Consider the following 18,610-nt stretch of genomic DNA (forward strand, 5'->3'; position numbering starts at 1 on the left):
GTATCTGTAATACATTTTCTGTTATTTGGAGAATTACTTGTAAGATACAATTGCTTTGGATTCTCTTTAGGTTACCATTGTGTTATTAATGCTTTTGATGCTTATCACCCATCCTCTTGGTCAGAGCATGCAGATATACATTGACTTGTTATTTTTCTGCTGACCACCAGAGGGCGTTTCTGCCTGTTCTTATGCATCCAGACCTGGACGAATGACTCTGTGCTTAGCAGCTATCCAGACATGCTTCATATACATTCCGACAACCAGTGCCTCGTTTTCTCCAGACACCTGGCTTGAACCATCAGTGTCGGCCCAAATGCGCGAGGGGCTTTTACTGTGAAGCATCAGCTTACCTGTTCCAAAATGACAGATTGACTGCAAGCATGCTGCATCTTGTCACTTTCACACCTCCACACCTCTCCTGTCCTTGTGTGTTTGGCTCACACACTCCCAATCTTTCTCTCCTGCACCCTTTCTGTTTCTGGCCCTCAGGGGTTTCAGTTACACCCTACATGCTCAGACAGTTGCACAGCTCACCGCGTTACGCACAGGTCTGTGGTCACAGATTAAAGGGATGTGTGCGATGGTATGGGCGCTGGTGTAAAAACACTCCCGCCTCAAACTGCAATGCCTGAAAAGGTATGCCGGAGAGCTGCATCTATTCATCAGTAACAGAGAAGATTATTATAAAGTGTCCCACTGAGTTACTAACAGGATTTCCCATCTTTCCTTCATGTTCACCTGACTGTTCATGAAAACTGCTCCGTGTTCCTGCATTGTTTGTTTACGTGCCACTTCGAGAGATTTCTGTGGCACAGTTTCTGATATTTAAGCTCTTGAGGGTCTCGTTTACACTGACCCAGCTAGAGTTTTGGCTTTTTAACTGCCACAGCATATCGCACCAATAAATCAAATTGTCATTGAGATATTCACAAAGCATGCAGCTATTTTAATGCCACAAACAGGTATCTCTAGGGATAAATGATAAAAATAGTAGCAGAAGATTGGTGTCCTGTTTGGACATGTTGCTAAACCAAAAGTACAGATTTTATGTTAGTCATGCAATATATTGGTCATCATCTTCAGGAAGCTCTACTTTGTTTGAACACATGTCATTTAGTTACTGTAACGTGTGTTTATCTTAAATATCAAAGAAATGCAGCAGTGCATCATTTTCTCAGTTTTGCTATGTAAAGCAAAATTCAAAGCATGCTCTAGTGGTTGTTGTCCGATTGATTGGACCAGTACGCACCATTTAGCCTATGTTATTCTTACTTGTTTATTCTCTATGAGGTTGCAGGGGCTTGTAAGGTCCTCTTAAGGTTTCAAACAAAAATGCACAGCTCACACACAGAGCTGCAAATATGCTGCCAGTTGCCGGTGGATGTTGTTGAACTGATGGTGGCTGGTTAAAAACTTAAAGTGTGTCAAGAAAATATTCCCCACTCCACCATCACCAACTGTTTATACAAAGCTGGATGGATTTGTGCTTTTGTGTCGTTTACTCCAAATTCTGACTGTACCATCCAAATGCTGTGGCAGACCTCGAGGCTCATCAGACCATGCAACAGTTTTCCAGTCTGCTTTTGCCCAATTATTAGTGAGTTTGTGCAAATTGTAGCCTCAGTTCTTGTTCTTAGCTGACAAGTAACCCAGTGTGGTCTTCTGCTGCTGTAGACTCCCTGCTTCAATGTTTGGTGTGTGTTAGGGGTGAGCAGTATAATCTTATAATTATATCACAATATATCAAGAATATTTGTGAACACAATATTTCTGATGATAAAGGGAAAACCCCCCCAGAACATTTTGTTGATGTTTGCAGGCAGCAGCATTCGGAAGTGTACGTTAATGAACAGGATTTTTCAACTGAGCTACTGTCACTGATGATATACTTCCTAGATTGAAATGTGACTCTATTGAAACAAGGTTCCAGCAGTACAGCAGCAGAGCAAGATTAAGTCAAATATAAGCACAAAAGTAGCCTATGTAGTGTTTTCCTTGGAAATTGTATGTGAAAATAATTCCCAATACTTCACTTTAACAAGACCTAAAGTATCACAACCTTGTACCTCATCAGGATATGCTCAAGAATGTCATATAGTAAAGCTAAAAAACTACCTGGGATGTTGTATCTTCCTCAGTGGAGTCATTTGGGCTGCACATCTACGGCTGCTAGCACCTCTTAATTCACAGACTGTTTGCACTCAGCGGTGTGTCTTTTCCACAAAATATACAAGCAAACAGCTGGAGCTGTTTTCTTGTATATTTTGCAAAAGTTGCACTTTGTTGGAGGTTTTATAAGAAACTTCATATATAGGTACTAGATCATCATTGGAGGTTGACACGCAGCTCTTATGCTCTGACATGCCTGGGTTAGTCTCACTGTTACACACAGCAGGGAACGTAAATGAATGATATCACAACTTGACATTTTTATATCACATAAAAATGCATACAGTATTGTCACAGAGGGTATGATACAGCACAGTCTCTTCTGCATGCCTCCGTGGTTATTTGAGTTACTGTTGCCTTTCTATTAACTTGAAGGAGTCTGGCCTTTCTCCTCTGACCTCTGGCATCAGCAAGGCATTTTCCTGCAGAAAACTGTGGTTCGCTGAATATTTTCTCTTCTTCAGACCATTCTCTGTAAACCCTAGAGATGGCTGTGTGGGAAAATCCCAGTAGATCAGCAATTTCTGAAAAATCCTCTGGCAAAAACAACCATGCCATTTTCAGAGTCACTTCAAACATCTGCTCTATTCTGATGCTCTTTATGACCTTAAGTTAGTCATCTTGACCATCTCTGTATGCCTAAATGCACCGAGTTTGATTGGCTGATTTAGATATTTGCATTAATGCAGAGTTGAACAGGTTTATGTAACAAAGCAGCCAGTGAGTGTATATGTCTCTAAACTCTTACTCATGTCCTCTTTAAGCTACATTTCGACTGCATTATTATATCTTATTCTGAAGCCTCAGTTTAGCTTCAGATGAATTTTGGAACATTTCTCCATTTGAGCTCACATGAACCCCTGTGAGGAAGATCAATGCATCCATTGAGTTCACCCATGTGCTGCATTACACGTCTGACTTCTGAAGACTTCTGAAAATCTGAAGCTTGAGATAAAGCTCTAAATGGGAAAAAGATTCTGCCTGTATTTACAGAGACACATTTCCTATAAATTGTCAAAGGGTTATATTTCATGGCTTAATGTCTGTGTCTTCGCAGATGACTTTTATAATCAAGAGGATCCCCGTAGTGGATATCATAAAACTAGATCTGTAACTGCAGTTTGACGTTGGACACAACTATCACTTACCATATTGGTGTAAAGCTTTATGTTGTGATCCTGACTTCAGTCTCTTATCAGATGACCGCTTAGATATTTCTTGCTGGTGATTTCATCTGTGAGGATATTGGAGACCTATTAGTCTCGCCAGCAGCTGAGAGAGGCAGGAAACCGAGGTGTTGGAGAAGTGACTGAACATCTGAGCTGAAGATGGCGAGAGTCTCTAAGTGGCATATTACCAGGCAGCCAGAATAATTTGTGCAGACAGGTAGAACGGTCTAACCTGTCTGATCCAATGTCAGGTGACGTCTTGTCCTCGAGGTCACTGTGTTAAAATAGAAGCTTTAGCAGAATATTGAGTCAGTAACGTCTTGTATGCAGGTTTAATACAGACACTGTAAAGCTGGCTGCTCCATGCCTATTAAGGTTTTCTGTTCAGGACTAATTAAAAAAATTACAGAGATAATTTTTTTAACTTCTGTGTACATCTCTTGAAGTCTCACTGTGGCTCCAGTTACAGCAATGCTAATGAGCCCTGCCTTTGTGGAGATTACAGTATCACAAGTGTTCAAGTCATGTGTGTGGATGGGCTTTTTAATGGTGTAGATATTCAGCCCAGCAGATAAACATGACCACTTTTTTTACTAAATGACATGGCTTTGGGTACCAATTAGGAATACATTTATTCAATATTTGGATAAATGGGATGTTGGGATGTTGGTCTGATCCAAAATGATCCAAAGCTGGACTTTTTTTTTTTACAGTCAGCCTATGGCAGTTGCATCCAGTCTGTTTCCTATAATACAGGAGTGATAAATGAGCATATCTGCTGCTGTCTGCACAGAAATTCACATTTAACAGAACCAGCTGGCAGCCAGTTGAGTCTCTTCGAGTTGTGCTCACTGACATAGACTGATGGCAATGTGTTGGCATGTCTGCATGTATAAATTCGACAGCAGTAGTTTGCAAACGTGTACCCCCCTCGCATGAGCCAAGGTGTGAAAAAGGTTGTGGGTCATTATCAGAGGTTTCAGGTGAAACAATAAGACAAGGTCTCACCCTGTGTTAAGGCCCCTGGGATGGGATCTCAAGCTCAAAGAATCTATAGATAAACCTCAATCTGCTGCTTTATGTAGTAGATTCAAAGAACCACTACTGTCAGGATTTACAAAAGAGGTGCGGGGAAAATGTAATCATGTAAAGCAGCGGTCCCCAACCCCTGGGCTGCGAGAGTTGAGGCTGTGAAATTTATGGTTTTCAGGGTTTATGTTATTTTTTTTTTTTATCGTTAACTCTGTTTCCCTGGGTCTTTTCCAGTGTGTTATTAATAAATCTTCTTTTTTTTGGTATCGGTACTGGTTTTATTTTGTTGTATTTATCCGCGACACCTTAAATATTGTTGGACATAAATCGGTCCGTGGCGCAAAAAAGGTTGGGGACCGCTGATGTAAAGCCATGGACTCAGTTATTTCTGCAGCTGGTCTTACTGCATATTTATTTGTAGGAGTTTCCCCTTCAAAACGTCAAACTTTAGGGAGGAGAGTATTTAAAGGATACAACCGTTTATTATTTAGTACTGAAGAAAAAGGTCCTAACTCTTTTCCACACAACTGCGATTAAGCAATTTAAAATGAATCACAGATGCCATTCAAGCTGCTCCTCGGATGTCAGATTAGTCATGCGGTCATCCAAACAGCTTGTTTGCAACCCGTTAATTTCAATAAATGTCAAGTAAATGCCAGGTCATTTCAAAGATGACCTAGCATTCAGGGCAGGTCCAGTGTCATGGAAAAGCAGAGGTGTTTCCAGAACACGCAGTTCTTTGTGGGTAGATTGTTTTATCTCACTGGCAAAAGCAATGGATTAGTCCTGGAGGGAAACTCCCACGTGAAGCTTTTATCCTCAAGAAAATAACTGGTGATTTTCTGACTATCGGTAATTTAGTTGGATGACTCTGCTGCATTTACTTCAAACAGTGCTCAGACTGCTATAAACAAAAGTGCGATATCTCTAAATTAGCCAAAACATTACTTTTTTTGTTCTGTTAAAGTATAGGGAGTATTTCCCCTGATCCTGGTAAATATGTGTCAGCAATGTACAATTTGAGATATGAAAGTAAAACAGGAAGATACATTGATATCATGTTGGCGTCATTAAATGTAACTAGATATTGTCATCTGTTGCAATCATCATCCTTTAGCTCGTAAAGGAAACTCATTCACGTTTAAAACCTTTGACTGCTCAAGAAAGTGGGAATCATATCTGGAAAACTTTTCTTAGTTTCCCGTTTGCTGTTCTGTTCAGTTTGCAGATAGTTTAAGTCACATACGTTACAACAACAAGCACAGATGATCTATTTCTCCTCACAACATCAAGTTATTATATGTCGATCAGCTCCCCTTGAAAGACGGGGACTACTGCGGTGGCACCTCTTGCTTGCTAACAGCCCTAATATTAACTAGTACATAAACAGATTCCCAAACAAATACACACAGCAGCAAAGCAGTGTGAGATATTTACGTGACCGACGTATGTGATGGCTAGGTGCCATTTTGGCGGCTTTGTCTCCATGCGAGGGCGAGCAGCTTTCGTAAGTTGACACCTACTCCTTATGATACGACATGTCATGCGGAGGAGGTCTTTCTGCATGTTTGTGGATATCAGTGTTGCTCTGTTAACGCCAGTCTGGCAGCGGGCAGTAACATGAGGAGCTGATGTAGTGTGTAAATTAAACGGGTCTCCTTGTATCCTGTCTTCCTCACCATAGATTGATGTCTGTGTGTCCCCCTTTTTTTTTTAAAAAACTTCTTTTTTTCTGTGATGTTTTACTCAGTAAGTTAAAGTTGTGCTTTTAAAGTGTATCAGTGAAAGCGAGGAGGCAATATAGATGCAGGTTTTGGAGGGGTTGCAGTCACAGACGGTTGTAAAAAGGCTGTCGTCTAACCCTGCTGCCGTACTGCAAGGATCACGGGGCTTTGGAGCCACACCACCCCGTTTAGATGGATGGGTTAACAGCAGCTTTTACCCTGTAGTATCCTTTGAGGGTCAGTGCCAAGACCACTTCAAAATGTGCAAACCATAATCCCCCTCTGACATTAATATTTTCAGATGGGAGGCAAGCAGAGAGCATGGTGTGTGTGTGTGTGGGGGGGGGTGTCGATGTAAGCACGGTCTTTTTGGCTGGCCTTGTCGCATGCTGGCAGTGCTGATGGACATTAAAGCCATTACTCATGCTGGAGGCATGTCCAGAATGTATTCTTAGCCACTGTCTTCCTATCAGTCACTACAGAAAGGTTTGAGGGTCAAAAAATAAAGAGGTAACCAGTCTGCAGGGCTGTCTGCACCGCTGCTGTTTACCAGGGAGGGGGTGATATTTTAAACCTGTGAGAGTTCACATATTTACCCCACTGAGCCTGACTGACCTTGCCATTTGGTGGGGTGAAGAAGCTGGAGACCACTGATAGAGAAGAGAAGAGGCAGCGAGAGAAACCCTTCATTACTACTCGACAAGAAAGAGCGTTGAGTTTGTTTTTTCAGACAGAAAACAGCAGGAAGAGTACCAGAAGAAAGGGAGACTGAGTTGAGGAAAGGAGGCGACGGCACTTGAGGGAGGTGAACGGTAGCCAGGCTGAGCTGACTTCCCCCACCAGAGGAGGAGTTGCAGTTGCCGGCCAGGGCAGGTCCCAGGGCTGGCAGGGCTGGCCCTACTGCTTCTCCACCTCTGTTCTTTTCTCCTCAATCACTCCTCCTTCTCCTCCCTTTAACGATCAACTAAACTGCTGTGCAGTGATGAGCAACAGAGGAATGCTTAGAAAAATCTTGCGAAATGAACTTTTTTGCCGCAAGTGAGAAAGATTCCTGAGGTTAAACCTCCCATAAGAGGACCTCCTCTGCATTACAGACTCTCACCCTTCTGTCTTCTCATCCTTTCTTTTTTGTTGTTGCACTCACTGGTTGAGTGCACTGAGAGACTGGGGGGATTTTTGTACTGTTTTTCTCTAGTTTTGCTTTTGTAAACCAGAAAAGTGGCAACTTTTTCAGTAGCACGGTGCAAGGACCAGCTCCACTCACCCAAGATGAGCCGCTGGCTGAAATGCACCTCCGTGCACTTTGTAGGTATTCATTGCCAATAATTTTACCTTGTCACCACCGTTATTGGAGCTCTGATTTCATGAACAGTGTGAATGTAGCCGAAAGCTGTGCTTTACAGAAGCAGCAGTGCAGTGGCAGAACTCTTAGATCAGCTCTCTGTGTACACATCGCCTGTTTTGAATCTTGGTTATGATTAAAATTTGCACTTGCTTGTTTTTGCTTTGTCTTTATTTTGACTTTCAGTGTAAAGAGCCACATTCTTATCAGGAGGTTTAAGAGTACTGTTTCCTTGCTTTGTAGCAACAACTCATGAAGCGTTTTAAATTCCTGGCACATTAAGGTCTATTCTTGTCTGTTATTATAGCAGAAAAGGAAAAATGACTCAGAAATGGACTTTGTTCTATGTGTGTTCGTGCCCGGCTTGCGTTTGGTAGTCAGCTAAAACTCCTGGGGACCAAATTATAGCTATTACTCTCAGCTGTTAAACTAAGTACAGCCTTGGTGAAATACATAACTGTTTGGTTAGAAATGTCTGATAGTTTGCTATCATCATTGACAGAACACAGACTGGAACAAGTATGATGATCGGCTGATGAAGGCAGTGGAGCGTGGCGAGGTGGACAAGGTGTCTGCTGTTCTCAACAAGAAGGGCATCATCCCCACTAAGCTTGACGTGGAAGGACGCTCTGCGTAAGTAAACACAGGCGCATGCAGACACACATGCATCCATGTGCAGTATGTTGACATGTATAGTCAGAGCTTTGAGCTTCAGCAGCACACACGCGTACCACACGAAGTGTAGTACAGTGAGATGACAGTGTACAGATCAGAAATCACTGAAACGTTTGTGTTTGTTTGAGTCCAGCATGGATTGGCAAAGATTTGTAAATCTAAAACCAGCAACAGCAATTCCAAACATTGTGGTGACCTCCCCACCGCGTGACATTCCTGACCTTTTTTTCCAGATAAAGCTTCTCTAAGATTCCTTCACAATTAGGTCACTCTCGCTCCAGAACGTCTTAAATAAGCACCACGTTACCCCTGCATGAACCTCCACAAATATAAACACAACAAAATGAAACGAGTGCAGTACATGATTCTGTCTCCATTTTTTTATATCCAGAAATTTCCCTTTTAGTTTCCCTTTGACCGGAGGTCAGTGTGGGAGCTGGTGTAAAGAATGTCCGTGGACACGAGGCTTGACCACATTGTCCGGAGGTGGTTTATGTAGTCCCTACAGGAAATGACTCTCTGCAAATTAAGATTAGATCCACTGTGATGCTTGCAACACCAAGTAATACATTTAGGCCCTGCTGCAGGCCATTACCACGATTTCTTGACATCTTGGAGGAGGAGCATGTTTTAAGTGAGAACCTGATATATTCAGAGGTTGTTGTTTTTTTTCCCTACTAACTCGATATGCACCCTGCAGTGTTAACAGGGCAGTAAGAAATAGAAGGAAAATAGGTCAGTCTGAAATGTGTATGAGGAATTCTCTGATGTTGCATCTCAGCCATCCAAAACCACAGATATGAACACATCTCCCAGACAGACCTTTAATGTAGTGCTATTATTAAAAATGGTTCAGCCTTGAAAAACAATACATTGACCTGTTTTGTTTTTTTGTTTTGTTTTTTTTTTTTAAATGAGGTGCTCTGTTTTCTTCCTAAATTTAAACAGATTCTGACACCAGTTTTTCGGGCGGGCAGGCGCCCTCGGTTTAATCCTAGATATATGAATGAGTCACTCGTCTCTGGCCCGTGCTGCGCGTTTATTTTGACAAAGCCTTTTTTAAACCATAAAACTCTGGAGCTCCAGATCCCAGACTGCAAAGGTGCAGAGTATTTTCAGCAGTGTGTGAAATTCTCTTGTGGCACCACCGCATAGACCGATGTGCACATGCATGCGAATAAACACAATTATACACACATCCTGATAAATGCCTGGTCTCATAATAAGGTGCTAGAATTTGTCAGAACTAAATCCAGAACCACAGCCTGCAGAGGTTGTTGTTTCCAAACACAGTCATGCTTATCATTCGCTGTTCCCCTGTGGATCAGAACCAGTTAACTGTAAAATGAATGAATATTCGAGGGGGGGCCAGAAGAGGTCACGATTTTGCCACGTCTAACCAAAACAAAAGTGAACCGCAACTCAGCCAGGCCACTTATAGTTCACTGGGCCACACACACACAGACACGCACACATGTGCATATGGTATTCTGGCCTTTGCAAAAGCCCACAAAGGAATGTTGAATGGTGATTCCTTATAATCATGGACCTCTGAGGGGAAACTAATTACAAGCTGTTACCCCCAATATATCATTTGGTGTGCCCTGGATTAGCCTCGTTGTGTAGAGCTAATGAATTCAGCCCTAAGTGTTTCTATCGCACCTTCCAGCTGAGTAAACAGTTTGCATCTCTGCTGTGGCTTTAGCTGGATCTCAGCGTGGTAAGCCCACCCATCACTAACGCTCATTCTGTGCAGACAAGGGCCTAGTAGCAAAAGTAGTTCTCATGACAGCATGAGCATACCACTAAAGACAGTCAGTCAGCTAAACCTCCAGCACAATCCTGGCACTGAGTGAATAGCTAATTTTGTGCTCAAGTGCTTTTGGGGGGTGCTTTTTTTGTTTTTTTAATCTAACTATTGTAAGATCTGAATTTCGTGTGTGTGTGATCTTGAGGCCAACTTGATGATAGATTTACAGGAAGTAACACTAAGCAGTCGCTGCCATTCTTTGTTATATATCAAATGTATTGCAATGTTCTCCTTGTCTGGCTACCAGGCAACGACGTTGACCTTCTCATTTTGATACGATGGATGTTGTGACTTACCACTGGCATTAGAGGACTTTCTTAAAACTAAGCGCAGCAGTGATTGACAGAGCTTTACAGAAACGAGTAGAGCAGCATGTTTTTGTGCACACATACCAATATTCACTTTCAGATAAGAGGGAGCTAAATGTAAGATATGAACATGGACTGTTGTATCCTCAGAGACGCACTTTGTCACACATGGTTCAGCTAGCGTCATACTAGGGTTTGATAGAAAACAGAAACAAGTGGACTCTTTTAAAAATAGCAGCCATATCCAGTAGACTGACAACCTGAAAGCTCCCCAAGGAGCAGATGTGAAAATGTAATGTGCTCTGTTAAAGCCAGAGCCATTAGTCTCCAAAAAAAAATCTTGTCTAACCATTTCACTGAGGTCTCCATGTATTTATAGCATCAGTCCTTTGCGTTTGTTGAATATCATACTTTATTTAAGATGGATTTTTGGCATTTTTGCCTTTATTTTATTATTGTAGAGACAGGAAATGCCAGATTTTCAGGCTTGGCCATTTTGGCTTTGAGTTATATTTGCTGTCAAGACAGTCATCGCTCTCTATTCTTCAAAGTCATGGGGAAATGCACTCAATTAATTGCACTTATGTACCTTTAACTTTATTTCAAAGCATTCTTTGAGTTCCCTTATGGAAAGTGATGTAGGTTATGAACTTAGTGAGGGGTATCACCCCACTTGGATAGCTTTACTCTGCTTCCCGTCTGCTGTTTGGCCTGGAGAGCCCAAGACGCCACTGCTCCACAGAAGATCAGCATCTCCTGGTCATCAACACTGCTTTTAATACCCACGCCAGCGTTGAGGTGACAGCCGAGCTGTCTCCTTGGCAGATAACTTGGGGTTAGTGTATGAACGGGCTCATGTGTCCGGGTGGGTGTCAGACAGAGATTAGCTTACACACAAGTGCTCCGCAGTCTTGCATGGAGACTAGCAGCAGTGCTGCTGTGGGTTACATTGGACAAGCGCAGCTGGAACGTTTCCAGTTGAAGGTGATGATTAAATATATGTTGGCAAACACGTGCAGTGGGAAACGGCTTAACTAAGTAGGCAATTAACGAGGGAATATGTGCACTGTGTAGCAATCGTGCATTAAACACTTTCGCTCCAACTTGCACTGAGTATGTTCAGTCGAGTCACATGGTTCTCATTGGTTGATAGATTTGATAATTTGGCTTGGGTATCCCAGTCACAACACTTGATTGATGCTGTAGATATCAATAAGCTTACTATTCATGTCTATTAACTATTAGCTATTACCATGCATTCAACATTTTTTGTCGGTAGACACGTTTTTTTTTTCTGCAAAATAAGCAAGTTTGTGTCGCTCCTAGTTGTCACTTAGACCTCACAAACCCTGAGGGCTCTCGTTATGTTTTGAGAATGCTGATCCTGCTGATAGCTTGGAGCCAGGCATCAGTTTGCAGCCCCTCTCTTGTCTCTCAGTTTTACCCTCTCCCCTGTCTCTTTACACCCTATCACGTTTTCACTTGCCCTTCTCAACTCTGTGCTCTCTGCTCTCTGCTACATACCTCTCACCCATGCCCTGTCAGTCTTTTCTGGCTTTTTTATTTCTTATTTATTAATTTTTAATTAATCTCCATCTCTCTCTTGTTTTCCAGGTTTCATTTGGCTGCAACACGAGGACACTTAGAAGTCCTCAATCTCATCCTGGGACACAATGTTGATGTGACTGCGAGTGACGCCGCTGGTAAGTTTGTTGCACCAAAAGCCTTGTGCGTGATTGCTTTGATTGCTAGCAGATCGTAGCAGTCACTCAGAGTTTGGATAGAAGACACTGACTTGTCTGCAAACGCTCTATGAAATGTAAAAAGCGCTATGGAAACTGGAAAAAGAGCATGATCACCTTCATAGCTCAGAACCATTTAGCATGCACACTCACAGACCCTTAAAGGCGCAATATATTTCTGCAGCTGTGAGTATATGTTGCTTGGACCTGAGCAGACCGTCATAAATTTTATCCACTGGTGACAGCAGTTCTCACTGCCGAGCGACTAAGGCAAAGAGTATGCAACCTTCAAAAGAGTGGTAATGCTAAATACTTTGAAGAACAAATGACATCATGCTGTTACTTTCCACAGACTGAAGAAAACGGCAATCCCATCCCTATAAAGGGCGTAACAAAGGTTTTAATACTAAAATTACAACTGCTATTATAGCAACAATGAAATTACTTCATAATCTAGTTTGACTGAAACAAATCTGTATGCTGTATTTACAGAAATATTGCATTTCTATTTAATATAATGAATTAATCTAACATCATTTGAAGTCCTCTAAACAGATTAAACGACACATGTACTGTAAACACTTGTAGTATGTGCATCAGATGGGGTAATTGCATGTTGTGGCGTGTTTCTCTAAATATGCATACATGCAAATCGTGGGTTGTAAATTAACTTTTTTTTGTTGTTGTTTTGAAATTGCTTTTGTCTCTTTCAGGTAAAAGTGCTCTCCATCTAGCTTCGAGAAATGGACACTCTCTGTGTGTGCAGAAACTCCTGCAGGTAAAGCGCAGCTGTCATTGTTAGAAAACGTATGCCAAAATGAAATGACATACTACCTTTTTATTTGGTACAGTTTCACAGTCACTGGTCAGTCAGAGGAGATTCCCTCTCAGCCCCATTAAATTCTTTTTGCCAAACAGCTGTGGCTGCTGAGGCCACTCCATATCGGTCAACAGTAGTGCTTGTTGAGTCACCGTGGCCCTCTGGAGGATTTATGTGTTTACAATAAGGCGGCTGTCTCTCTGCAACATTGTGCTCTCATTGTCTTGCGTCCCTTCCCCCTCATGCCCCCCTCATATCTGGCATGGCAATGATCTAATGGAGGTTGTGGCTGTTGGCAGGGGGTTGTCAGAGCTGTTGACAAGCCTACCCTCCTGCAAACCTGCCATCCATTCTTAGTGCCGTCATCACACCAGACATAGCAGCTGGATGCCCACCACAGCTACTGTCTCCCTCCGTCAGCCCAAACCATCACGGTATAGGATATCCCACCTCCAATGCGCTACCTTCAGCTCCCATTGCTGTTCTACGCCCCCTCTTCACTATGTCATTTGAGCATGCTGCTAATTTTTGGCCCTTGTTGCTAGAGAGAGTGGAGTTTTTATAGTGGGGGACAGATCGTACTGTCAAGCTTACCCAGCAACATCAGGCTCCTGTTAGCATAGAGTCCTGCAGCCCTCATCACCACAGCACTACAATCACTGGAGCCCAGTCAGTGGAGTGGGCTGTGTGTAGATTTCACAAGCATTTGAGCACAGCACCACTTATCCTAATATGACCTTCCTTCTTCTGCCTTTTAGTTTTCACTGCCAGCTGCTGGAAATACATGATATTTAGGGTGCTCCTGTTTTACACACCTGCAACAAGGAAACCTAATTAAACCACTGCTGGACAAGTAGACTGGCATAAGAGAACCTGAGTGTCTGTACTCCACTGAAAACACTTTGTGTCCCTACATAGTTACAGTGCATGTTAGTAATGACCAAACAGAATTGTTAAGGGGTCATTTCTTTGTTATTTGAATCAGATTACAGCTTCTGCCTGGCTCTGTGTCATTATACTATAATACACTGAAACAGGTCTGTGCTAACGAACCTGTAACGTAAAGTGTGAGTTTACCTTTTTATATTGACAATAAGTCATATTCTTTATTTGTTTTGATACACGCTGTGTAACAGTTTCTACATTTTCTTTATCTGAGTTTATCTTTGTTTTTAACAGCACAACTCTCCAGTTGGAAATGTGGACCTGCAAGGAAGAACGGCTCTACATGATGCTGGTAAGACTATTCTACGGCAAGGCAGGGAAAAGTTATTTCACACAGCAATTCATTAACATTTGTAGTTCCAAGGACTTTACAAATATTGTAAATTTCAAGAAAATGATAAAATAACAGACTGAAAAGTAATGCACCATAAAACCAAAAGAAGAATACAAAGAATAATAAAAAGTGGCGTGAAAGAGGTTACAGCCGATATATCTGAGATCCAAGGGGAGTCGATTTCAGCATGGGGTACTACAAACATTAAAAGCCAGTTTGGCATTTTGAGTTTGAACTCTGGACACCACCCGCTGTCCAATCCCTGCAGACTTGTAGAGCAACATACAGTGCTGACCGCCTGTCATGAAAAGAAGGAAGCACAAATAATTTAGAAATCTCTAAAAATTAAAGAATTCAGTTAACTGAATTTTTATATCCAAATTTGAGCCAGCAACCACTAAAACCAAGTTTTCTGTTCAGGAATGATTGCTTAATTTAAAAAAAATAATGCACTTTACTATTTTTTTCTTATTTTTTCTAAAACCACAAATTTTTAAGTTATATAACAACGATGATTATATTTTAAGAATTTGCACATAGTGATGTATTAACACTTCTAGGAACATTAAAAAAGTTATTTTGGCATTTACAAGTACTGTTAATTTATGGCAGCTGTGGTATAAACCATCCATGGGCGGTTAAGCACTGTACACTATATGGACAGATGTATTGGCCCACACCTTTCAATGTTTGAATTCAGGTAAAATTTGGCCTTTGCATACATTAGTGATAGTATGAGTAATTCTAAAGAGCTCACTGAATTCGAGCCTGGTGCTGTAATAGGATGCCACTATTGTATCTCATGAAATGTCTTCCCTCCTAGATATACCACTATCATAAATCAGTAGCATTATTGCAAAGTGCAAGTGTTTGGGAAACACAGCATCTCAGCCATGTCTGTGTCCGACCACTGAGTGCTGATGCACACTGACATTCTGCTGAGTTTCTGGCATTGGCTCCCATACCTGAACAGCTCCTGTAGGTGTCCTGTGTTGGTGGCCCAGTACTTTTGTCCATATAGTGTATTTTGCATTTTGGTCTAAGAAAAAAAAGACTCAGTTCAAAGCTTTAAGTAGTATGCTCTCTCTCATCTAATGTTGAGGTGACATCACTCTGTTCCAGCTCTGATTCCACTGCAATAAAGTGCTCAGTGTATTTTAAAACTCTATTCTAGTCCACTGTAGTCCTGATTCTATTATAATCTACTAGTACTGACAGCAGCAGTAGAAGATTATAGTAAACAACTATCCTGCTGCTACTAAATTATAGGTGTACTACGGTAAAATAGAGCTGGTACCCTGTGCAGTAGCACAATAGTAACTGCTGTAGCATCAACCCAATTGAGTTCTATTCAAGTACTCACTCTACTCTGTATGTGTGTACTGGAGTAAACTCTACTCTTTTCTCTCTTTGACTGTTTTCCATAATCAAAGCCTACGCATGCGTGCATATGGATGTTGATGTTTGAGACATTATAGAAAATAAAATTCAGCAGTTTGTTTAAAGGCGGTTTGCGTATAGCTTTGATGGTACTATTTTCAACATCAACAGTGTCTGTGCTTGTTTTTCCGTGGTAAATGAGATGAAATGATTGCAGCGCTCTGTTCTTTTTCTCCACAGTCATGGCGGGCTGTGCCTCCAGCGTCAAACTTCTCTGTGACAGCGGGGCGGCTGTGAATGCCACCGATTTTGTGAGAATTGCTTTTGCTCTTTGTTTTGCAGTATTTTTCTGAAAAAGCCCAAGCCATTTTGTGCTTGTGTTTAGTCCTTGAGTTTGCCTTGTGTGGAGGTCTTAAACTACATTTAAAGTCATGTTAACCTAGTTTACATAAATGCTCTTTGTGGATCAGATCATGAAGGAGTGTACTCACATCTGTAGAGGAATGTGAATGTTTTTTTTTTTTTTTTCTTTCTTCAGGATGGGAGGACACCTCTGATTCTGGCAACCCAGATGTGTCATCCCCGTATTTGTCAGCTGTTGCTGGAGCGAGGAGCTGACATTACTGTCCGGGACAAACAAAACAAGTAAGATACACTCCAATTTGCCGAGCGGGCCTGTTAGAGCAGTTTTAATTGAAGTGGAAAGCAAGATTTGGACAGATTATATAGTTTGAAAAGTTAAAACAAGTCTCATTTCTTCTGGCGTTTTTGTGACATTAACATGAAACCAGTTTAGATTGAACAGGCAATAAAAGTTTTGTTTTTAAAAGGGAAGCAAACAGAATCCAACACTGAAAAATACAGCAGTAGTAAGAGCTCATGAAGGCACCACCAGCCTGAACCCCTGTTATAAGGCAGGATGGATCCATGCGTTCATGTTGTTTACACCAAATTCTGAACCTGCCCTCTGAATGTTACAGAATTTAAGATAATTTGATTTGACAGGAGTCGCACACAATGTGGTCTTCTGCTGCTGTAGCCCATCTGCATCAGGGTTTGAGCTGTTGTGTGTTCAGAAATGCTCTTCTGCACACCTTGGCTGCAGTCAGGTTACTGGTACATCCCCATCAGTTTGAAGCACTCTGATGATTCAGCTTTGCCTTCATTATAAACCGTCTCTGACGCCTTCAGGACCGCGCTGATCCTCGGCTGTGAGTTCGGCTGTAAGGATGCAGTGGAGGTGCTGCTGAAGAGCGGCGCCGATGTGAAGACTGTGGACGGCTTGGGTCACGATGCACATCACTACGCTCGCTTCAACAAGGACCAGGAGCTCATCACGATGGTCAAAAGTTACATCGACAAAGCCAACAGAGGTCAGAGAGCAGGACAAGAAACAGCTATTTCTAAATTTGCTTTTGGAAGAAAATAAATAAATAAAACTTTCCAGACTAACCTAAAGATAAAGGAAAGGTCTAAACCTTAGTGTCACACTATTTATTTATTTATTTTGTTACTTGGATACTTAGTGGCATAAAACACATCAGCGTGACGGCTCACCAGATTATTTACGTACAAAGTGAAAGGTGATTTTTGTAAAGACTAACAAAAGTGTAGCCTTTAGGCTACATGACAGTACTATTATTACATATGCTATCAATAATGACAAGATGCTATTTAACTTTAAGTATCTGCTGGCTTCGAATCATAAGTATACAAAGTTATACATTTCAAATCCTGTGTTTTTGTTTTTTTGTTCTTCATGTCTTACAACACTTTCACAGCTGCTTCCTTTTGCCTTCCTTGGTTGCGTTCTCTCTGAACGTGTTTTTGTCTTATCCTGATAACAAACAGCGGAGGAATGAAATGTCACCTTTCGCTTTTCTGGTTGTGTTGCAGATAAAGAAGCCGCAAAGATAGAACAGTGGAAGCGACAGGTAACGCTGAAACATGCAAAAATCACATCATCTTTAAGTCTCTTTAATATAATAATAAAGAGCATTTGTTATTCTCCACATTTCACTCATTGTGGAGTATGTCATGGTGACATGTAGCCTAATGGAAATGGTGCTGAAGCTCTATATTTGTTAAAGATAACGGTGGTCAGAGTTGCTTATATTTCCAGCACTGTAACCTCGCCCTCTCCTGCTGCTCCCTCCACATCTCTCAACATCTTTTTTGGTGTTGTTCAGCACACCGTTTATACATTTCAGGCTACATAGATCTGCTCAGTTGTGCAACGCTGCCATCTAGTGCCTATAAGTGAGAATTGTTCTGTGATTTCATGACTGTGGTAATGTTAAATTAAGATCCTGTCTTATCCTCAGCATTCAGTGGAGAGAACAGAGGCAGCTGAGATTAACAGAAAGGACCAGATCATACATGTAAGTGCTGTGTAACGTCACCATACTCATTACACACAAACAGTCTTTTCTATTTTTGATTCATCATTTTAATTATTTGTTTAAAGTTTTGTCTTTTTTTGCTGTTTGTTATTCAGGATCTGGAAAGGCAGAATGAGACTCTGCAGGAAGGCCTCAGGAAGTACTACCAGGAGCAGAAAGCGCTCTTAGATAAAGTCAACATGCTCCAGCAACAGCTCACCCAGGTAAATCCAGGCTAATGTATTCCCACAGTGACAGAGCCCCTGTGCACAACGGTACAGTAAAGCCTTCCAGGCGTCTGGCTCACTTTGTTCACTGCACCTGCCGGATGGTTTTGCACGTCCTTCTTAGGACTGAAATGATGAATTAAAGTAAAATGTAATAACAACAGCTAAGCTGAGTCACGCTGCTTTGGCATAATGTCTCCTTTTCCTCTAACATAAGGAGTGTAATTTAGGAAATGTGTGATAATTTTCTAACCCTAGGTGTTGAGGAGGAAGAGCTGGCTTATAATTATATTAAAAAAAGGGAGACTTTCTTAAGTGAGCATGATAGCTGCCTGCTATTAGCTGCCAGAACAATTTCCAATACGCAGAAGGGCAAGGAAATTCAATTAAATGAAATCAGCTGTCATTTATTAATCTCTCATGTGAGTTGACTTGTGATCCTTTTTCATCTGCAGGAAAAAATGGCCGCAGAAGACTCTCAAAAAGAGGTATGATAGAAAAATAACCACTTACTCCTGCCTGTGGTTCATTCACAATGTTCGCTTTTAT

At 41.6% G+C, this 18,610-nt stretch overlaps 1 protein-coding gene across 3 annotated transcripts in view; it reads left to right on the forward strand.

The window, feature by feature from the left end:
- uacab (uveal autoantigen with coiled-coil domains and ankyrin repeats b) overlaps positions 1-18,610 on the forward strand; it is a 40,400-nt gene that overhangs the window by 13,528 nt on the left and 8,262 nt on the right. Inside the window, exons 1-12 of one of the 3 annotated variants that reach the window (XM_085349692.1) lie at positions 6,596-7,406; positions 7,942-8,072; positions 11,847-11,935; positions 12,688-12,752; positions 13,974-14,031; positions 15,694-15,764; positions 15,992-16,098; positions 16,645-16,826; positions 17,350-17,387; positions 17,778-17,834; positions 17,951-18,058; positions 18,517-18,549. In XM_085349692.1, coding sequence (XP_085205818.1) covers positions 7,975-8,072; positions 11,847-11,935; positions 12,688-12,752; positions 13,974-14,031; positions 15,694-15,764; positions 15,992-16,098; positions 16,645-16,826; positions 17,350-17,387; positions 17,778-17,834; positions 17,951-18,058; positions 18,517-18,549 — 906 coding nt within the window. In that variant the 5' untranslated portion in view covers positions 6,596-7,406; positions 7,942-7,974. Of the gene's footprint in view, positions 1-6,595; positions 7,407-7,941; positions 8,073-11,846; positions 11,936-12,687; positions 12,753-13,973; positions 14,032-15,693; positions 15,765-15,991; positions 16,099-16,644; positions 16,827-17,349; positions 17,388-17,777; positions 17,835-17,950; positions 18,059-18,516; positions 18,550-18,610 lie in introns of those variants that run through there. The other 2 variants (XM_085349684.1, XM_085349675.1) reach the window with 2 other exon arrangements.

This window comes from Diplotaxodon limnothrissa, linkage group LG1 (assembly GCF_057381915.1).
Source record: "Diplotaxodon limnothrissa isolate DT_005_m linkage group LG1, D_limnothrissa_male_GT1.1, whole genome shotgun sequence".
In the NCBI taxonomy this organism is placed as follows: Eukaryota; Metazoa; Chordata; class Actinopteri; order Cichliformes; family Cichlidae; genus Diplotaxodon; species Diplotaxodon limnothrissa.